The 17,802-nt window shown below is 41.4% G+C and overlaps 1 protein-coding gene across 2 annotated transcripts in view; it reads left to right on the top strand.

The window, feature by feature from the left end:
• The window catches only part of CTNNA2 (catenin alpha 2), an 877,929-nt gene that overhangs the window by 589,557 nt on the left and 270,570 nt on the right, over positions 1 to 17,802 (top strand). For both annotated transcript variants that reach the window (XM_077478018.1, XM_077478019.1), the window contains exon 7: positions 7,830 to 7,943. In XM_077478018.1, the coding sequence (XP_077334144.1) occupies positions 7,830 to 7,943 (114 nt within the window). The remainder of the gene's footprint in view (positions 1 to 7,829; positions 7,944 to 17,802) is intronic.

Below are 17,802 nucleotides of genomic sequence, written 5' to 3' on the forward strand. Positions count from 1 at the left end.
GTAGAGAGCAAAAGAAGAATATCAAAGCAGTTCTTCTTAAAAATGTATACGGCAGGAACATTAGATAACATCAAAGGTGTATGGCCACACTTTCTAAGGAGGTTCTGATAAGATGATGCCGCCCGATACAGGTCTCCCAAATAAATTCCAAAGCGGGAAGTGTCCCGTATGTACTGCTGCCTTAAGAAACAGAAAACAATCAATGGGGTTTGTTATAATAAACTACCCCCCAGCAGTTTGCTAAAGGGCCCCAATAGGGGGTTTCCCCAATCGCTTATTGATAAGAGAGCCAGGAAGCTAGAACTGTTGCCAGCAAGGTTCGTTTTAAACAATGGATGTCCATGGATTGGGCTGAGCTTAAGGTTCCAAATGCTAGGGGAACGTCATGTCAAATAGTGGTATTGCAGCCACTGTTAAAAATGTCAGCTTCCCACTATCGATGGCTGTCAAGGATGCCAGTGAGTGCAGACTATCAATGATGTCACCAGCCCATACAGGGCTGAAAATCCCAGCACTGTAAGAAAAGGAGCTGGAGATAGTTAAAAGAAAACGGCATGAGGGTTCCCCCATAATTTAACCCAGGCCCTTCAAGTATGAACTTTAAGTTGAAATCAAATAAAACAAAAGAAAAGGTGCAAGGTCCCCTCAAAATGTTATATATAACTTTTAAGGGGGATCCCCATGCAAAATTCAAGAAAGGCCCCCCTCCCCCGAAAAAAAAAAATATCAGACCATTATCTGAGCAAGCAGCCTGGCAGGCCAGTAAATGGTGGGGATGGCGTGCGCTGGTTCTTAACTAAGAATACAGAGGCAGCACAACCCCGCAAGCACCAGCCCATTCACGCCAGATCCAATAACACAGTCTAGGGCAGTGATGGCGAACCTTGGCACCCCAGATGTTTTGGAACTACATTTCCCATGATGCTCATGCAATCTGCAGTGTAATGGAGCATCATGGGAATTAGACAGTTTAAAAATAACAAACATGTCATATTTACCTGCTCTATGCAATGGTTTTGCACAGAGCAGCCCTGATCCTCCTCTTCCCGGGTCCCTCGCAGACGCACCTGGTTTTCCCTCCTGCTGAGTGCCCTCAAAGAAAGCAGCTTGCTATGGGGCACCTGAGCCAAGCCACTGCTCTGTGTGTGTCCATTCGGAAATCCAGAGCCAAGGACCATGGCTATGGAATGCTCTACCTGCGGACATCCGCTCGGAAGAAAACTATCTGGCCTTCAGGAAGAAGCTCAAGACCCATCTCTTCTGAAAACCCAGAGGGGCACTGGTGGCAAAAGTGCATTGAGGCGATTTAGTTTGCATATGTAGCGCTATACAAGTTATTCATTCATTCATTCATTCACTTACCCCGCCCCTCTCTCCTCATTGGCTCACTGACGTTGATTGACAGCAGCCAATGGAGCCCACTGCTGTCTCAGCCAATAAGGAGGGAGTGTCCCAGACAGCCAAGGCTTTCATGCAACATGGCTGGTTTGAGATGGGTCTCAGGTAAGTATTGGGGGCTGAGGGGGGCTGCTGCATAGACTGCATTAAGAGAAAAAACCTTCTGCCTTTATAGCCACATTAAAGCGGTTGTATACCCGCTGAATTATTTATTTTTTTTGCTCACCTGCAAAGCAAAAGGCATAATGAGCTAGTATGCACCGCATACTAGCTCATTGTGAAATACTTACCTTAGAACGAGGCCCCGACATCTGTCCCAATCTATGCGGAGGGAGCTGACATGTTCCCTCAGCGTTTCTTCCGGGTATCGCGGCTCCGACACCGTCACTCCCGCACATGCACGCGGGGATTTCTCTCCGGCAGGGTCCGGCGTCTGCCGGGCTTCCAGCTGGGAATCCCCTGTGTGCATGCGCCGCTGCAGTCAGCGGCGCATTGTGAGGGGAATATGTCCTAAACCGTACAGGTTTAGGAGATATTTTTTTTACCTACAGGTAAGCCTTATTATAGGCTTTCCTGTAGGTAAAAGTCCCCAATTTGACTATACAACCACTTTAAGCATTTGTTGGTGTTGGGCAATCTAATGCCTCTTCTGAGCAGTCTTAGACCTCACAGCTAAAGACCATAAGGTAAGTCTCTTTGGCATCTGGTTACCTTGCACCATGGCACAACTGCTGGTACCCAGTGCAATCTCCAAAACACTGCCACAGGAAATTTATTTAGGGTCTGCCACTTTCCAGCATCCTCCAGACACAGCTCAGTGCATGGGAAAGTCATAAGTCCTTCTCCAGGCCAGATCCCTTGTGGTGAGGTCCTGCAATCAGCTTCTAACAAGGTCCATCCAGACCCTCATCCTTTACACCACTGAGACCTCTAAACAGCTGCACAATCCATGGGCTGTCTCCACAACCCTCCAATGGAGAGAGAACCTCACTCATCAGTGCTTTAGACTATTTATCACCTTCCCAGCCTCCTACTGGACATGCCTCTCCAGGTTGGAGCATGATAAAAAGTAATGCTGGTTATTTGCATCTCCTTCCCTAAGTTCTAGAAGCTTCTTCCAAAGGCAGGAGGAAGAAATCAAACAACCAGCCTGTGAAACCCCGAACAGACCAGAAGGAGGCAAAAACTAAATGTACCTAGCATCTTATGCTAGGAGGGTGCTACAAAAAGCCCTTAGATTTTGGTGGGTAAAAATCAGACAACAGAACCACAGTTTGGCAGCAGTGCCAACAGGCAACAATTAGTAGACAGAAGTCACGGGTGGGCTGTCCTACTAAAAGTTTAGAACTTCAGCCCTTCAGCCATACTTCCTCAATGCACACATTTTTTCAAAAATGCAGAAGGAGACTGCGAAAAAAAGGTAACTATCAAACTAATGGCCCCCAACAAGAAACGGTAGGCTTTAACCAATCTAAACTAAAAAGAAAAGGAACCTTACCACCAATAAAGGAGGGAAAAAAAATACACAACCACTAAGGGCCGGTTCACACTGCGGGCGATGCGAGGCGACACGACTTGCCTCTCCGCAATCTGACAAGTCGCCCCCGTTCTGTACAATGAAACCGTTCTGAGAGGAGCGACTCGAGTCGCTCCGACTCAGAAAAAAGGTTCCTGTACTACTTCTGGGCGACCTCGGGGCGACTTGCATTGACTTCTATACAGAAGTCATTTGCAAATCGCCGCTGAGGTCGCGGCAGGTCGCGGCGAGGCAAGTCGGTGTCGCCTCGCATCGCCCGCAGTGTGAACCGGCCCTAAACGACTGCCTTCCAAAAGAAATGCCCAAGTGAAAAACATTGAGAGAGGAGGTCAGGATTATTCAGTTCACACACTTTGCCTACTGTGAGGCTGCTGATTGCATTCAAGGGTTGTACAGGGCATTTTGGGTTCATGCTGAAATTGGAGTACTGTGAATCTGATCAAAATTCTAAACAAAGGTTATTATATTAGAATTCTGGAAATGTGGGTCCAATTTGAAAATTTCAATGTAAATTCAAATTCTATCATTAAGCCTAGGGCTACACTGGTGATTTCTAGTGGCTTAGTCATGCTGCTAAAGTCTCACAGGATCATTTTTAATGTGGGAGATTATCACAGGGCGATTGAACAATTTATCGTAATATGCTGCAATTTAATCCTGTAGCGGAGACTATTAGCGAAAAATCCCCCCCTTTTATTTTCTCCATCATTGAATTCAATAGGAGCAGGAGATTAACTACTGAAAAAATGACCCCATTAGGAGATTTTCCCTTTGAAATTAGTATACCCCCTGAAAATAATCTTCTGAGACTAATCTCCAAACAATAGCCCAACAGTTACCGCATGGATGCAAATCATTTGGGATGGCACCCCAACATGTTAATGTAAGGTGTAAACAGGTGCTTAGGCTGGATTCATTCCTATGTATCTGTGTTTTCTTATTTTATTTTTTCTTTATTGATTTGTGTAGGTGCATTGTCATGCATTGACATGCACTTCCCTTCTCATCCAAAGCCTCTATTATGTGTGTCAATGGATCAAAAACAGACATACAGCTTCATACAAGTGTAAACCACCACCAATGAAAAAAATAACATTTAGTTGATATGCATTAGAATGAATAGTAGTAAATAGACCCCTTAGTGTTTTTTGTGTTTGTAGGGTTTATGTGTATTTTATCTATATTTGTTTAAATTACATTTTTAATTTTACTTTTGGTTTCACTGTCTATAAAAAGAGCTGTTTTTGGCAAAAGATCAGCAAGATCATCAGTGAAAGTTCATTGCACCCTTAACCGGTTCCCGACCGGTGCACGCCCATGTACGCCGGCAAAATGGTACGGCTGGGCAAATGGGCGTACAGATACGTCCCTTTAAATTGTCGCCATACCATCGTGCGCACGCCAGCCGGGTCCTCCATGAGTCGGGACGTGAGTCCCACGGACTCGATAGCCATGAGGATACCCGCGATCGTCTCACGGGGAGCAAGAAAGGGGAGATGCTAATGTAAACAAGCATCTCCCCATTCCGCCTAGTGACACTGTTACTGATCTCTGCTCCCTGTTAACGGGAGCAGAGATCAGTGACATGTTACACGTCCCCCTACAGTTAGAAACACTCCCCAGGACACACTTAACCCTTACCCTGCCCCCTAGTGGTTAACCCCTTCACTGCCAGTGTCATTTACACAGGAATCCATGCATTTGTATAGCACTGATTGCTGTATAAATGACAATGGTCCCAAAAATGTGTCAAAAATGTTCGATGTGTCCGCCATAATGTTGCAGTCACAATAAAAATCACTGATCGCCGCCATTACTTGTAAAAAAAAAAATATTAATAAAAATGCCATATTTTGTAAACGCTATAACTTTTGCGCAAACCAATGAATAAACGCTTATTGCGATTTCGACCTAAACTGAGCATAAAAAATGTTTTTTTTAATATATTTTTGGGGGATATTTATTATAGCAAAATGTAAAAAATAAAGTTTTTTTTTTCAAAATTGTTGCTCTTTTTTTGTTTATAGCGTAAAAAAATAAAAATCACAGAGGTGATCAAATACCACTAAAAGAAAGCACTATTTGTGGGAAAAAAAGGACGTAAATTTTGTTTGGGAGCCACGTCGCACAACCGCGCAATTGTCAGTTAAAGCGATGCAGTGCTGCATAGCAAAAAGTGCTCTGGTCAGGAAGGGGGTGAAATCTTCCCGGCTGAAGCAGTTAAAAAAAAACAATGAAAATTACCTTAATTTCATCTTCCCTATGTTGTATTTGTGTAATTTTTTTTATTTAACTTAAAAAGGAAGGAAGTCCCATGTAGTGTTTGTACCCATAGGTAAGCCTATAATAAGGCTTAACTATAGGTACTGTATATATTATTATTATTATTATTATTATTATAACACACGATTTATATAGCGCCAACAGTTTATGCAGCACTTTACAGTGTATAGGGGGGACAACACAATTACAGTACAGTTCAATACAGAAGGGAGGGGGAGGTGTTAAAAAAGGAAATAGCTGCAGGGCATGATTTGATGGGGGTGGCTTGGGTACATTTCCTAGGTGGGTATGGGATAGGCTTCCCTGAATAAGTGGGTTTTCAAGGATCTCCTAAAGGTGGACAGGGTAGGGGCTGGTCGGACATACTAGGGCAAGGAGTTCCAATGGGATGGATGGGAGAGGCTCCGGAGCTCTGGAGAAGTCCTGAAGGCGAGCATGAGAGGAGGTAACAAGGAAGCTAGAGAGCAGGAGGTCCTGGGAGGAGCGGAGGGGACAATTTGGGCGATATCTGCAGATGAGGTTGGTGCGCTGTTTAGGAGATGATTACTGTATATGCAGGCAATTACATCATCTGTGCATGCGCTCTGAAGGAGCGGCCACCCGTGCCATTTCTTCAGAACCCTGTGGCCAGAAAAAACAAAACGGAGCTTTACTTCCTCTTTAAGCTGCATTCATAGCTGAGTGTAGAGCCTTTGAGCGTTTTTCCGGTGATTTTTTTTTCACGTTTTTAGGCTCGATTTTGTTGCGTTTTTGTGAGCGATCTTCGCGTTTTCATGCGCCATTTTGAGCTTTGTCTTTTTTTTTTATTAGCCAAAAGAAAAAACTCACCTGTTGCATCATTTGTTACTAGGTATTTCAACTTTGTTCCATTAGCTTTTTAATTTCTTTTTAAATTTTTATTATTCATTTTATTTTTTTATTTTTTCTGTTAGGGTAAGGGGTTAGAGTTAAGTTTGGGGTTAGGATTAGGGGTTAGGGTTTTTTATTTATTTTTCGTTAGGGGGTTAATACTACTACTACTATTACTACTACTACTACTACTACTACTAATAATAAAATAAAATAAAAATAATAATAATAATCATAAATAAATAATACATTAATTCAATAGATGAATACTAGGTAATATAATAATAAAATAATTAACCCCTAGCCTTAACCCCTAACCCTTAAAAAATAAAATAATAATAATAAATAACTAAACACCCTAACATAAAATAAATGCATACATTATTATTATTATTATTATTTTTTTTTTGGGGGGGGGTTTGGGGGTTTAATATTATTATTAATATTAATAAGGTTAGGGGTTAATTATTATTTATTAAATTGAATTATTTAATTTATTTTATTTATTTATGGTGATTTATAGTTATTTGTATATTTATTTTACATTTATTTGATCATATATTATTACTATTTTATGTTTTAATTTTTTTCATTTGAGCAAAAAATTGCGCAAAAATACATGAAAGACACGTTTCCATTCATTTCTATGGGCATAAAACAATCAAATCTGCTCCCTTCGAGCTACAAAATAAAGCTCCAAAACTTTTTGGAGCTTTAGGTGTTTGGCTTCTGGCGACTTGCAGTGGAGATGTGAACCTTCTCCATAGAGAATAATTGATTTTTTTCTCCTCCAGCGTTTTGGAGCTTTGAGTTTCAAGCTACAAAATGCAGAGGTATGAATGGGGCCTAATGGTGTATTTGTGTAAATTAAATTTCAAATTTTACTTAGGATTTCAATATAATAAATTAGGGAAATTAGGTGCTTTGGCAGAAGATCAGCAAGATCATCGGGAACAATTTTTACAGGTCATTGCGGCGGAATTTCAACCCACCTATGATCAATCACTCATGACAGAAGTCAATCTAATGCCGCATACACACAATCGGAATTTTGGCCAGCAAAAGACAGATGAGAGCTTTTCATTGGAAAATGCGACCGTGTGTATGCTCCATCGGAATTTAGCTGGCCGAATTCCCACCAGCAAAAATTTGAGAGTGTGTTCTCAATTTTTCAGATGGAAAAACGTTCTATCGGAAATTCCAATCGTGTGTATGCAATTCCGATACGCAAAAACTCACGCATGCTCAGATTCAACTAGGAGATGGAAGCTATTGGCTATTGGGTATTGAACTTCCTTTTTCTAGTCCCGTCGTACGTGTTGTACGTCACCGCGTTCTTGGCGGTCTGAATTTGGTGTGACCGCATGTATGCAAGACAGCTTGAGCGAAATCCCGTCGGAATTCCGTCTGGAAAGCCATCAGAGCTTTTTCCGACCAAAATTCCGGTCGTGTCTACGCGGCATAAGTCAACTTTTGTCATATGGGAATATTGGAAAATGTTCATTCGATCAGTGGCTGCAGCTAATCAAAGTAGCACAGTGGGAAGGATTCCTTCATCCACCTAGCTTGTGTAGATGGGAGGAATCTGTTCAATCTCACTTTGACCAGCCTTAAAAGCCACCGAAAATCATCTTGATTTCATTTTTCCTATGTTGCTGAAATTTCCCATATTTTCACAAATATTTTGGTGCCCTTTGTATGACTTGGCATTTAGCACTGTACCTGTGTGTGTGTTAACACTCTGTACATTTTCCTCTCTTAGACACCCGAAGAGCTGGAGGATGACTCTGACTTTGAACAAGAAGATTATGACGTGAGAAGCCGAACAAGTGTCCAGACAGAAGATGACCAACTCATAGCAGGACAGAGTGCAAGGGTAAGTGCCTATGAAGCCTGCCCGATGTAACTGGCTGGTTAGTATTCCTGCTGCATGTATCAATATATTCATATTTCTATGGATTTGTAAATGACTTTGGTTCTGGGTATGACTTTGCTCATTATAAAAAAAAAAAATGTTTTTCTGTTTAGCATGTATAATTTGGAGAAAAAATATAGTGCTCCATATACAGTACCTTAGGAGTCTAAAATAGGAATGTATACAGTGGCACCTTGGATTACGAGTATAATCCGTTCTAGAAGAATGCTTGTATGATTAGGCATGAGCCGAACAACCCCCCCCCCCCCCCCCCCCGTTCTATTTGCACCATAACATACCGAACAGGCAAAAAATTTGGCAGAACACACGAACACCGTTAAAGTCTATGGGAGACAAACAGGAATGATCAAAAGTGCTAATTTTAAAGGCTTATATGCAAGTTATTGTCATAAAAGGTGTTTGGGGACCCGAGCCCTGCCCCAGGGCACATGTATCAGGGAGCAGTGATTTTTTTTAATGCTTAAAGTGAAACAATAAAAATGAAATATTCCTTTAAATTTTGTGCCGGGGGGGGTCTATAGTATGCCTGTAAAGTGGCACATTTTTCCCGTGTTTAGAACAGTCCAAGAACAAAATTACATTTCTAAAGAAAAAAAGGTAATTTAAAACTGATCACAGCTGTAATGAATTGTTGGGTCTCAGCAACACAGCTAAAACTCATTGAAAAAAGAGTGTGGGAGCCCCCCAGTCCATTACCAGGCCCCTTGGGTGAGCCATTTCACACAGGGGGGACCCCAAAGCATCCTCCCAATGTTGAGGGCATGTGGCCTGGTACAGTTCAGGAGGGGGGGCACTTCCCCCCCCCCCTCTTTTCCTGCAGCCTGCCAGGTTGCATGCTTGGAAAAGGCTCTGGTATGGAATTTGGGGGGGCCCTAGCCTTTCTTTTTTAAATTTGGCGCAGGGTTCCCCTTAATTTCCATATCAGACCCGAAGGGCCTTGTATGGATTTTAGGGGGACCCCCGTGCAATTTTTTCTTACATTTTGGTTTTGGGGTTCCCCTTAGTATTCATACCAGACTCAAAGGGCCTGGTAATATTCATACCAGACCCAAAAGGTCAATGAGTTTTACCTATATTGCCGAGACCCGACAATTCATTACAGCCGCGATCAGTTTTAAATGTAATTTTGCTGCGGTACTGTTCTAAGCACTGGAAAAATGCTCCACTTTACAGGCAAACTATAGCCTGTGAGTCAACCAGCACTACACTGAGCCACTCCCAGCCCCGATCAAAACAAACAGGCCTGACTGCCAGCCAGGCCTGTCAAAATGTACCTACTCTGTCAAAAACCCATATACAATTTTCTAGCAACCTATAGGGTGCTATACCTGCTTGACAGAAGTTGATTGTTTGATCGACTTCTTATGAGGAGACATGCTGGAAAACTTTTGCTGATTGGCTGTAGCCACTGACCAGTGCATTCTGATAGCAATGAGTCATAATGTTAGAATACATTGTCCCGGTGGAGGGGATTTAACCATCCACCTTGACTGCGTGGATGGAGGAACCTGTTCTTTTTTTATTCAGGGAGGGGGTGGGTTCACGCGTGGCTAATAATATGTAGACTGCTGCACCTAAAGTAATGAATAAACTACTAAACCAGTACTATATAGAAAATGTGTGTACTGTCCCCAATTCAATCACCTTATGATATAAAAATCCTATATAGAGAGTATGTTAAAAAATAAAAATCATTAAAAATCAATAATTCTTCATCTGCTGCAATATTAATCAATAATATAAAATGACAACCTCCATGGTTAATGTATATATGCAAAAATCAAACTCAAAATCAAAATCAAAAATCAAACTGGTGTCCGTTAAAAAGGTTCACCACTCTTGCACATCTGTGCTCATATGTATAAGTAAGCTGCTTACCAGAACCACTGATCTCATAAAGGGATCAAAAGCACTCTATGGTATATTCCCAGAGGCAGCTACAGCTTACTCCCGACTAACTCTGAACAGCTCATGCAGGTACAACCATTCAGCTCAATTTGGTATATGAATTAAAAGCAAGGAGGAGAGTGCAAAGCCGCATACAACTTTACTGAAGATAAAAATGTATTGCACTTACAAATAGAGTAAAACCAAAGGCATTTAAAACATCCACAGTACAGGGCCCTGACTCCGCTCGTTTGGCATGTGCATGCTGATGTCACCACTAGCTCCGCCCGGCGCGTTTCTTCTAAACAGGCGTCATCTGGGATTGGAGGCTCTTTCCAGAACGACTGGAGTTGTGGCCATGTACTGTGGATGGTTTACATGCCTATGGCTTTACTCTATCTGTAAGTGCAATACATTTTTTCTTCAATAAAGTTGTATGCGGTTTTGCACTAAGAATTCTCCTCCTTGATTTTAATACATATACCAAATGAAGCTCAATGGTTGTACCTGCCTGAGCTGTTCTGAGTCAGTCTTGGGTAAGCTATAGCTGCCTTAGGGAATATACCATAGAGAGCTTGTGATCCCTTTACAAGATCAGTGGTTCTGGTAATCACCTTTCTTGTACATACTGTATGAGCACAGAGGTGGAAGAGTGGTGAACCTTTTTTAATGGACACGCACCATTATATTCAGTACTTAGCACTTTTTTCTTTTCTTCTTTTTTTCACATGCAAAGGGACTGTGTTTGGACTTTGGATCAATTTTCACAGTTTGATTTTTGCATATTTACATTAGTTTAACCATGGAGGTTGACACATGTTGATTTTGTCACTTTATTAGTAAGGTTTTGTATTTAGTAGCTTATGGCACTTTGCACTTTAATATAATTGTCTTTTTATTAAGTTATTCAATATCACAGATCATGGATATTTTATATTATTGATTGATATTGTAGTAAATGAAGGATTATTGATTTGTATTATTTTGCATATTTTCTATATAGATATAATTTTTATATCATAAAGTGATTTATTTGGGGACAGTGCACTCATTTTCTATATGGTAGTTTTTTATTCAGCCAGGTGGCTAAAAAAATGGTTTGTAATTTCTCTTCACACATGAAGGTGACACACCTCGCGCACACAACACACCCTGAAGTGTTTGAAAGAATTTATTAGGCCAAGCATAGCCTCAAATGGAGAGAGAATTAGCAAGTGAACTTATATAAATAATCAATAAAACAATAACGTTACACTGGGAAATATGGTTAAACACCTGCAGTATTCTGACTACCAGTAATTAACAGAACTGAACTTAATCTACAGTGCATCCGGAAATATTCACAGCGTTTCACCTTTTCCACATTTTGTTATGTTAAAGCCTTATTACAAAATGGATTCAATTCATTACTTTCCTTAAAATTCTACAAACAATACAACATAATGACAACGTGAAAGAAGTTTGTTTGAAATCTTTGCAAATTTATTAAAAATAAACAAATAATAAAAAAATCACTGGTACGTACAGTAAGACCCCTTTCACACTGCTATTTTTAGCGGCGTTTTACCGTCGGATTTGCAGCACATTTCGCTCGCTAGCGGGGCTCTTTTACCCCCGCTAATAGCCGAGAAAGTGTTAAAACAATAGCAATAGCAGCATTTGGCCGGCGGTAATGCAGCGCTGCCCCATTGATTTCAATGGGGAGCAGCGGTGGAGGAGAGGTAAACACACCGCTCCAAAGAAGCTGTTGGCAGGACTTTTTCCTGATGTCCTGCCAGCGCACCGCTCCAGTGTGAAAGCTCTCGGGCTTTCACACTGGAATGAATGGAGCAGCAGTTTGAGGGTGGATTGCAGGCACTATTTCTAACGCTATAGCACCTGCAAAATGCCCTCGGTGTGAAAGGGGTCTAAGTATTCACCGCCTTTGCCATGACTCTCAGAATTGAGCTCAGATGCCTTCTGTTTACACTAATCATCCTTGAGATGTTTCTACAACTTAATTGGAGTCCACCTGTGGTAAATTCAGTTGATTGGACATGATTTGGAAAGGCACACACCTGTCTATATTTAGGTCCCACAGTTAACAGTGCATGTCAATGCACAAACCAAGCCATAAAGTCCAAGGAATTGTCTGTAGACCTCCAAAACAGGATTGTATCGAGGCACAGATCTGGGCAAGAGTACAGAAACATTTCTGCAGTATTGAAGGTCCCAATGAGCACAGTGGCCTGCATCATCCGTAAATGGAAGAAGTTTGGAACCACCAGGACACTTCCTAGACAGGCCATCCATCCAAACTGAGCTATCAGGGAAGAAGGACCTTAGTCAGGGAGTTGACCAAGAACTCGATGGTCACTCTGACTGAGCTCCAACGTTTCTCTTTGGGGAGAGGAGAAACTTCCAGAAGAACAACCATCTCTGCAGCACTCCACCAAACAGGCCTGTATGGTAAAGTGGCCAGACAAAAGCCACTCCTCAGTAAAAGGCACATGACAGGCCACCTGGAGCTTGCCAAAAGACACCTGAAGGACTCTCAGCCCGAGAGAAATAAAATGTTTTGGTCTGATGAAACAAAGACTGATCTCTTTGGCCATGTCTGAATAAATATATATATATCAGAATACTAGAGATAAATCCATCTTCAAACGCATCTGGCCATAGCCAATTATTAAATTCAGTATGACAAAGACAAGGAATCAGTAACATTTGAATTTGCAAAACCAAAATAAAATACCAAAAATAATGTATGTGCATCTATCTAATAACTTTTTTAGAAAATATGGTACTTGTATAAAAATAGCAAAAATGAATTTCCAGTCTGGCCATGTTAGTACACGTTGTCGTGGAAACCAGTATTGTCAAACTAAGTACAACATTTTTATTTTATGATTAGAGAGCCAAGCGCTGTTTGCAGATACACTAAATTTGACCCTGATTAAAATTTTAGGAAAACAAGGGTGACCCAGGGAGTGTTCCTGCATGGATGTGACATTGGAAGCAGTGTCTGTTTCCATGCAGCCTCCGCGTCCCAATTGACAGCTATGGAGACGACACAGGAAAGCATACAACACCTGTGCACCCCTATGCTGGTAAACATGATCATGAATGTGGCATGGATTAATTTGCTCCTTGTGAATGAGGATTTAGATCTCCACAACATAACTGCTAATCATTCTGTAGTCCAGGATAAGAACTTGCAGGGCTCTTCGAGATAACTCAGGAAGTATGCAGAGGACACAGCAGAGCTCTGAATTTCTGACATGAAATTCGAACCGCTAACCTAATTGTTAAAATGAACTGTTAAAGAAGAAGTTAATCCGGTCCTCCAGTGTACAACATACTTGTAGCAATTCACTCTGTTTTGATAGGTGCTGAGGATGCTGAGCTAGTGTGGTCAACAGTGTGCCCCACACCCAACTCTTCACTGCTATTCATAAGAGATAAATCTCAAATGAGATCTGATTAAAAGCAAGGAGATGGATGGTGCCAGCTATGGACTTGTATGGGTCTTGTACACACCACATCTAGCTCCCTGGGCATGGGGAAGAGCTTGAACAATTTTTATCCTCAAAATATTCATATGTATTCCTCCTTAGGCATACAAAGTAATTTTCATTGCTGGCAGGGATGACCAGAAGCACTGAGGATAAAACAAATCCAGCCTACAAAGGGGGGTATGTGACAGCCAAAAAAAATCTAAAATCTATTCCTAAATAACTGACATCAGCTCTTCTTCATTGGGAATATTACAGGGCGTAGAAGGTTGATGTCAAGAGCAACCTTTGCAGTCTTGAATAATACAGTGATAAGCATGGAGCACACAGGCTTTCTTTTTTTTTTCAAAAGTTTTTATTGATGTTAACAAAAAGGAAACGGTTACAGTTGTGTCACACAACAGAGTACAATGATAGCACACAGGTTTTCTATATTTAAATTGCCTCAGCGACTCCCCTAACAGGGCCCCTTTCCACCCCCCCGGGCCCCATAGCAGGTGTGAGGGCTGCTATGGCTATTGTTACTCCACTGCCTCTAGGCGTGCATGCTCTTTGCTCATCCCTGCTGGAGAGCCGGGACTCTGAGTATAGAGCTTCAGGAAGATGCTTTTTTACTCATAAAACCTTTCTACTGTTTGAGAATGTCTGCAAATGAATTTATCAGTCAACAGACTTGAAATCTAAATTGACGGTCCCAGTAGACCTCCCAGAGAAGAAAGAAGTTAAAGGTAAAAGGTTATAATTGTGAACTTTACTTGGCTATATTAAATGAACTAAGGTGTGTTTGATGTGCCCTTATTCTTTAAACATCTTCAGTCAGGCATTACTGTTAATCTCACTCCACATTTAGAGATCAAAAATCCAAAAGGCTAAACTTCTACTTTCATTGTGTCAGTTGCACATTCAATACATTTAAACTAGGAGGTTATAGTAACTGAGTAAAATACCTATCTTAAAGGGAACCTGGTCTCCATTTAAAAAATATAAAAGTTGTCTCTATAAGTATTCAACATAAGACTCCTAGCATTACCTTAATGCTGAAGTCTGGGTGTGGCTATATTTACATTGGGCACCTTGGACCAATATAAGTATGCATGCGCCAAATTGTTTTGGATCAGAACCAGAACCAAGGTCTGGTATTTTTATATCTGCCCCTGATCAAATTATTAAATATAAAGCGTGCACGTGCTGAAGTAACCACTCTGACACCTTTGGTCCAGTGTGAAAATTACTTTCTGATTTATTTCCTCTTTTTCCTTGCAGTTTATATAACACCGGCTAGACATAAAAAAAAAAACAAGCAAATCGAGATGTATGCAAAACATATTGTTGCGACATATTACTGTAACAAATGTATGTATGTATGCTTTTAGCTGATTTAGCAAGTTTAGTAATTAATCATAGTTATATTGGGTATTTTGGTAATTTCTTCTTCTTCTTCGAGACATTGGATGTTGATATCATGTCTGTCTTGGGTGCAGTTCTCGGAAAAGAGACACAGTCCTTTTATCATTCTTTTTGGTTCAGCTTCAAGATGGGGGGGGGGGAGCTAGTAGTTATCTGAAGTAGAGTTAAGGTTAGAAAGCTATGCAATGACATAATATTACATATTGAAATAGGCATTTTAGCATTCTACCTAATACCTTTTATGACAACTTTATGTGATACCTTAGTCACATCCATTACAGTTCAACCCTTAAAATGTCTATTTTAAATCTTCCCTTTACACTAAAATCCTACTTCACCTGGCCCATTCTCGTCAGCAACTCTTTTCGGACTGCATATAGAGAAAGGCAGCGACTAACTCACTACCCCCCTCGATACAGCCTGGAGAAGGACTGTCAGGTGCTGTCTGTCCCTATAATCCTATGGTGTTACATCTCGGGAGGGAGTGTCTGTAATGGAGTGCATTTCATAATATTCATCTGGTATTTCCTGGTTCACAAATGTGGAAGTGGCTTGGTCAACGGCTTTTTCTACACACTTTTTAAGACAGGGAAGAACACAGCAGACCATGACAGTCAAAGTCAAAATTATCAGGATGGTTATTCCTATCTGTGTTAATAACCCTTGCCACCCGCCCTTGATCCAGGTGAAGTATTGATCCCAGGGGTTGGTGAGCCCTGAATTCTTTTTTAATTCCTTAGACAAATCCTCAAGTTTCCTGATGGCCAAGATCACTTTACCATTTGGGCTAGTGTTATCTGGGATATAAGTACAGCATGTACTCGTTTCAGGTAACATTTTACACACATGCCCCTTTTCAGCTAGGACTATATCTAAGGCCATGCTATTTTGGAAGGTCATATGTGAGGCGGCTTCTAGTTGTTCAGCTAAACCTTGGAGTGCATCTCTAGTGTAATTGACAAACCTTTGTTGGTAGTAGTAGATGTAATTTATCCAGTCTACATTCTTGTTTACTGTGATGATGGGGATTAGAGACTCGAATCCCGCTGCAACTTGGTCTCTTGCTATGGACTCATCTGGGACCCTTCTAAGGACCCCTATGGCATCTATGTATACGTGAGGGTCAAAGCTTTCTGCTGGGGCACTCCTGTACCTCCTGTTAGGCTTGGGTGTGTTATTTGCATCTGGTTCTATCTGTAGAGTGGCATCTGAGAAAATATGCAGAGGAATTATGGCCTTGCGCAGTGCACATTCTCCTGTTCACTGTTCTGCCAATCTGCTTCTGATTTCCATGTCTCCGCAGATCCAGTACACGTCTCCCAAAGACTAGACTTGATTTTGCACTAGATCTGCAGAGGCCTCACTATAAGATTCACAGTAACCCTTAGTGAAATTCCCAAGAGATTTCCCCACTACCTGATACCATCCATAGCATGTGTAATTGCCAGGATATGTGGTGATACCTTCTCCTGGCTTGGGGGTCTTGGTGACTATGGGATATTCCTTCTTCCAATGGTCACACAGGGAGTGGTTACTGGTTGTATTGGTAATCGGGCTAAGGAAACATGTCTCATGTTCTGGGGGTATGTTTAGGGGTACTGTTCCCAAATGAGGCCTAGCCCCCCCACATACATAACAATTGGTTTTGTTGTGTTGCCCTGCTCTGTACCTCATCTAATCTAGCCACAGGTTGACATCTGAGAACCCAGTTTCTGCAGCCATAGTATCCTCAAAGGTAGGATCTGTTATGGCCTCCATGTCCTTTAACGTCTGTATATGGGGCCTCAAGGGGTTGGAGCTGGATGTAGATTGGGGAACTCCCCACTCTGGGTTATTGAACATATCTTTCATTTGGAAAGGTTTTTTAAGACCAGAATACCCACTTCCCCACCATAGGCCAAGAACATAGGTCCCGCTGTCTCCTGGGTAGGGATGAGCCGAAACACCCCCACGGTTCAGTTCCCACCAGAACTTTCGAACGGACCAAAAATTTGTGCGAACTTTAGAACCCCATTAAAGTCTATGGGACTCGAACTTTTGAAATAAAAAATGCTAATTTTAATGGCTAATATGCAAGATATTTTCCTAAAAAGGGTTTGGGGACCTGGCTCCTACCCCAGGGGACATGGGTCAATGCCTAAAATATTTTTAAAAACAGTTGTTTTTTCAGGAGCAATGATTTTAATGATGATTTAAGTGAAAAAAAAAGTATTCCTTTAACCTCTTCAGCCCCGGACGATTTTACCCCCTTCCTTACCAGAGCACTTTTTGCTATTCGGCACAGCGGCACTTTAAATGACAATTGCGCGGTCGTGCGACATTGTACCCAAACAAAATTAACGTAATTTTTTTCCCCACAAATAGAGCTTTCTTTTGGTGGTATTTTATCATCTCTGCGGTTTTTATTTTTTGCGCTATAAACAAAAGAAGAGCGACAATTTTGAAAAAAACTATATTTTTTACTTTTTGCTATAATAAATATCCCATTAAAAAAAAAAAAATTCCCTCAATTTAGGCCGATACGTATTCTTCTACATATTTTTGGTAAAAAAATCGCAACAAGCGTATATAAAGTTATAGCGTCTACAAAAATTTTTTTTTTACTAGTAATGGCCACGATCTGCGATTTTTTTCGTGACTGCGACATTGTGATGGACATATTGGACACTTGACACATTTTTGGGACCATTCACATTTACACAGCGATCGGTGCTATAAAATGCACTGATTACTGTGTAAATGTGACTGGCTGGGAAGGGGTTAACACGAGGGGGCGCTGCAGGGGTTAATATGTTCCCTATGGGAGTGATTCTAACTGTGGGGGGAAGGGACTCACAAGGGGAGGAGACCGATCGGTGCTCCTCTGTACTGGGAACATACCATCGGTCTCCTCTCCACTGACAGGACGTGAATCTGTGTGTTTACATACACAGCTCCACGGTCCTGCTGTGTTCCCAGGCAATCGCGAGTGCCTGGTGGAAATCACAGGTGATGGGCACGCGCACCGGGTC

Source organism: Lithobates pipiens, unplaced genomic scaffold (genome assembly GCF_037356315.1).
Source record: "Lithobates pipiens isolate NorthernLeopardFrog02 unplaced genomic scaffold, aLitPip1_a1.2 Scaffold_13, whole genome shotgun sequence".
Taxonomy (NCBI): domain Eukaryota; kingdom Metazoa; phylum Chordata; class Amphibia; order Anura; family Ranidae; genus Lithobates; species Lithobates pipiens.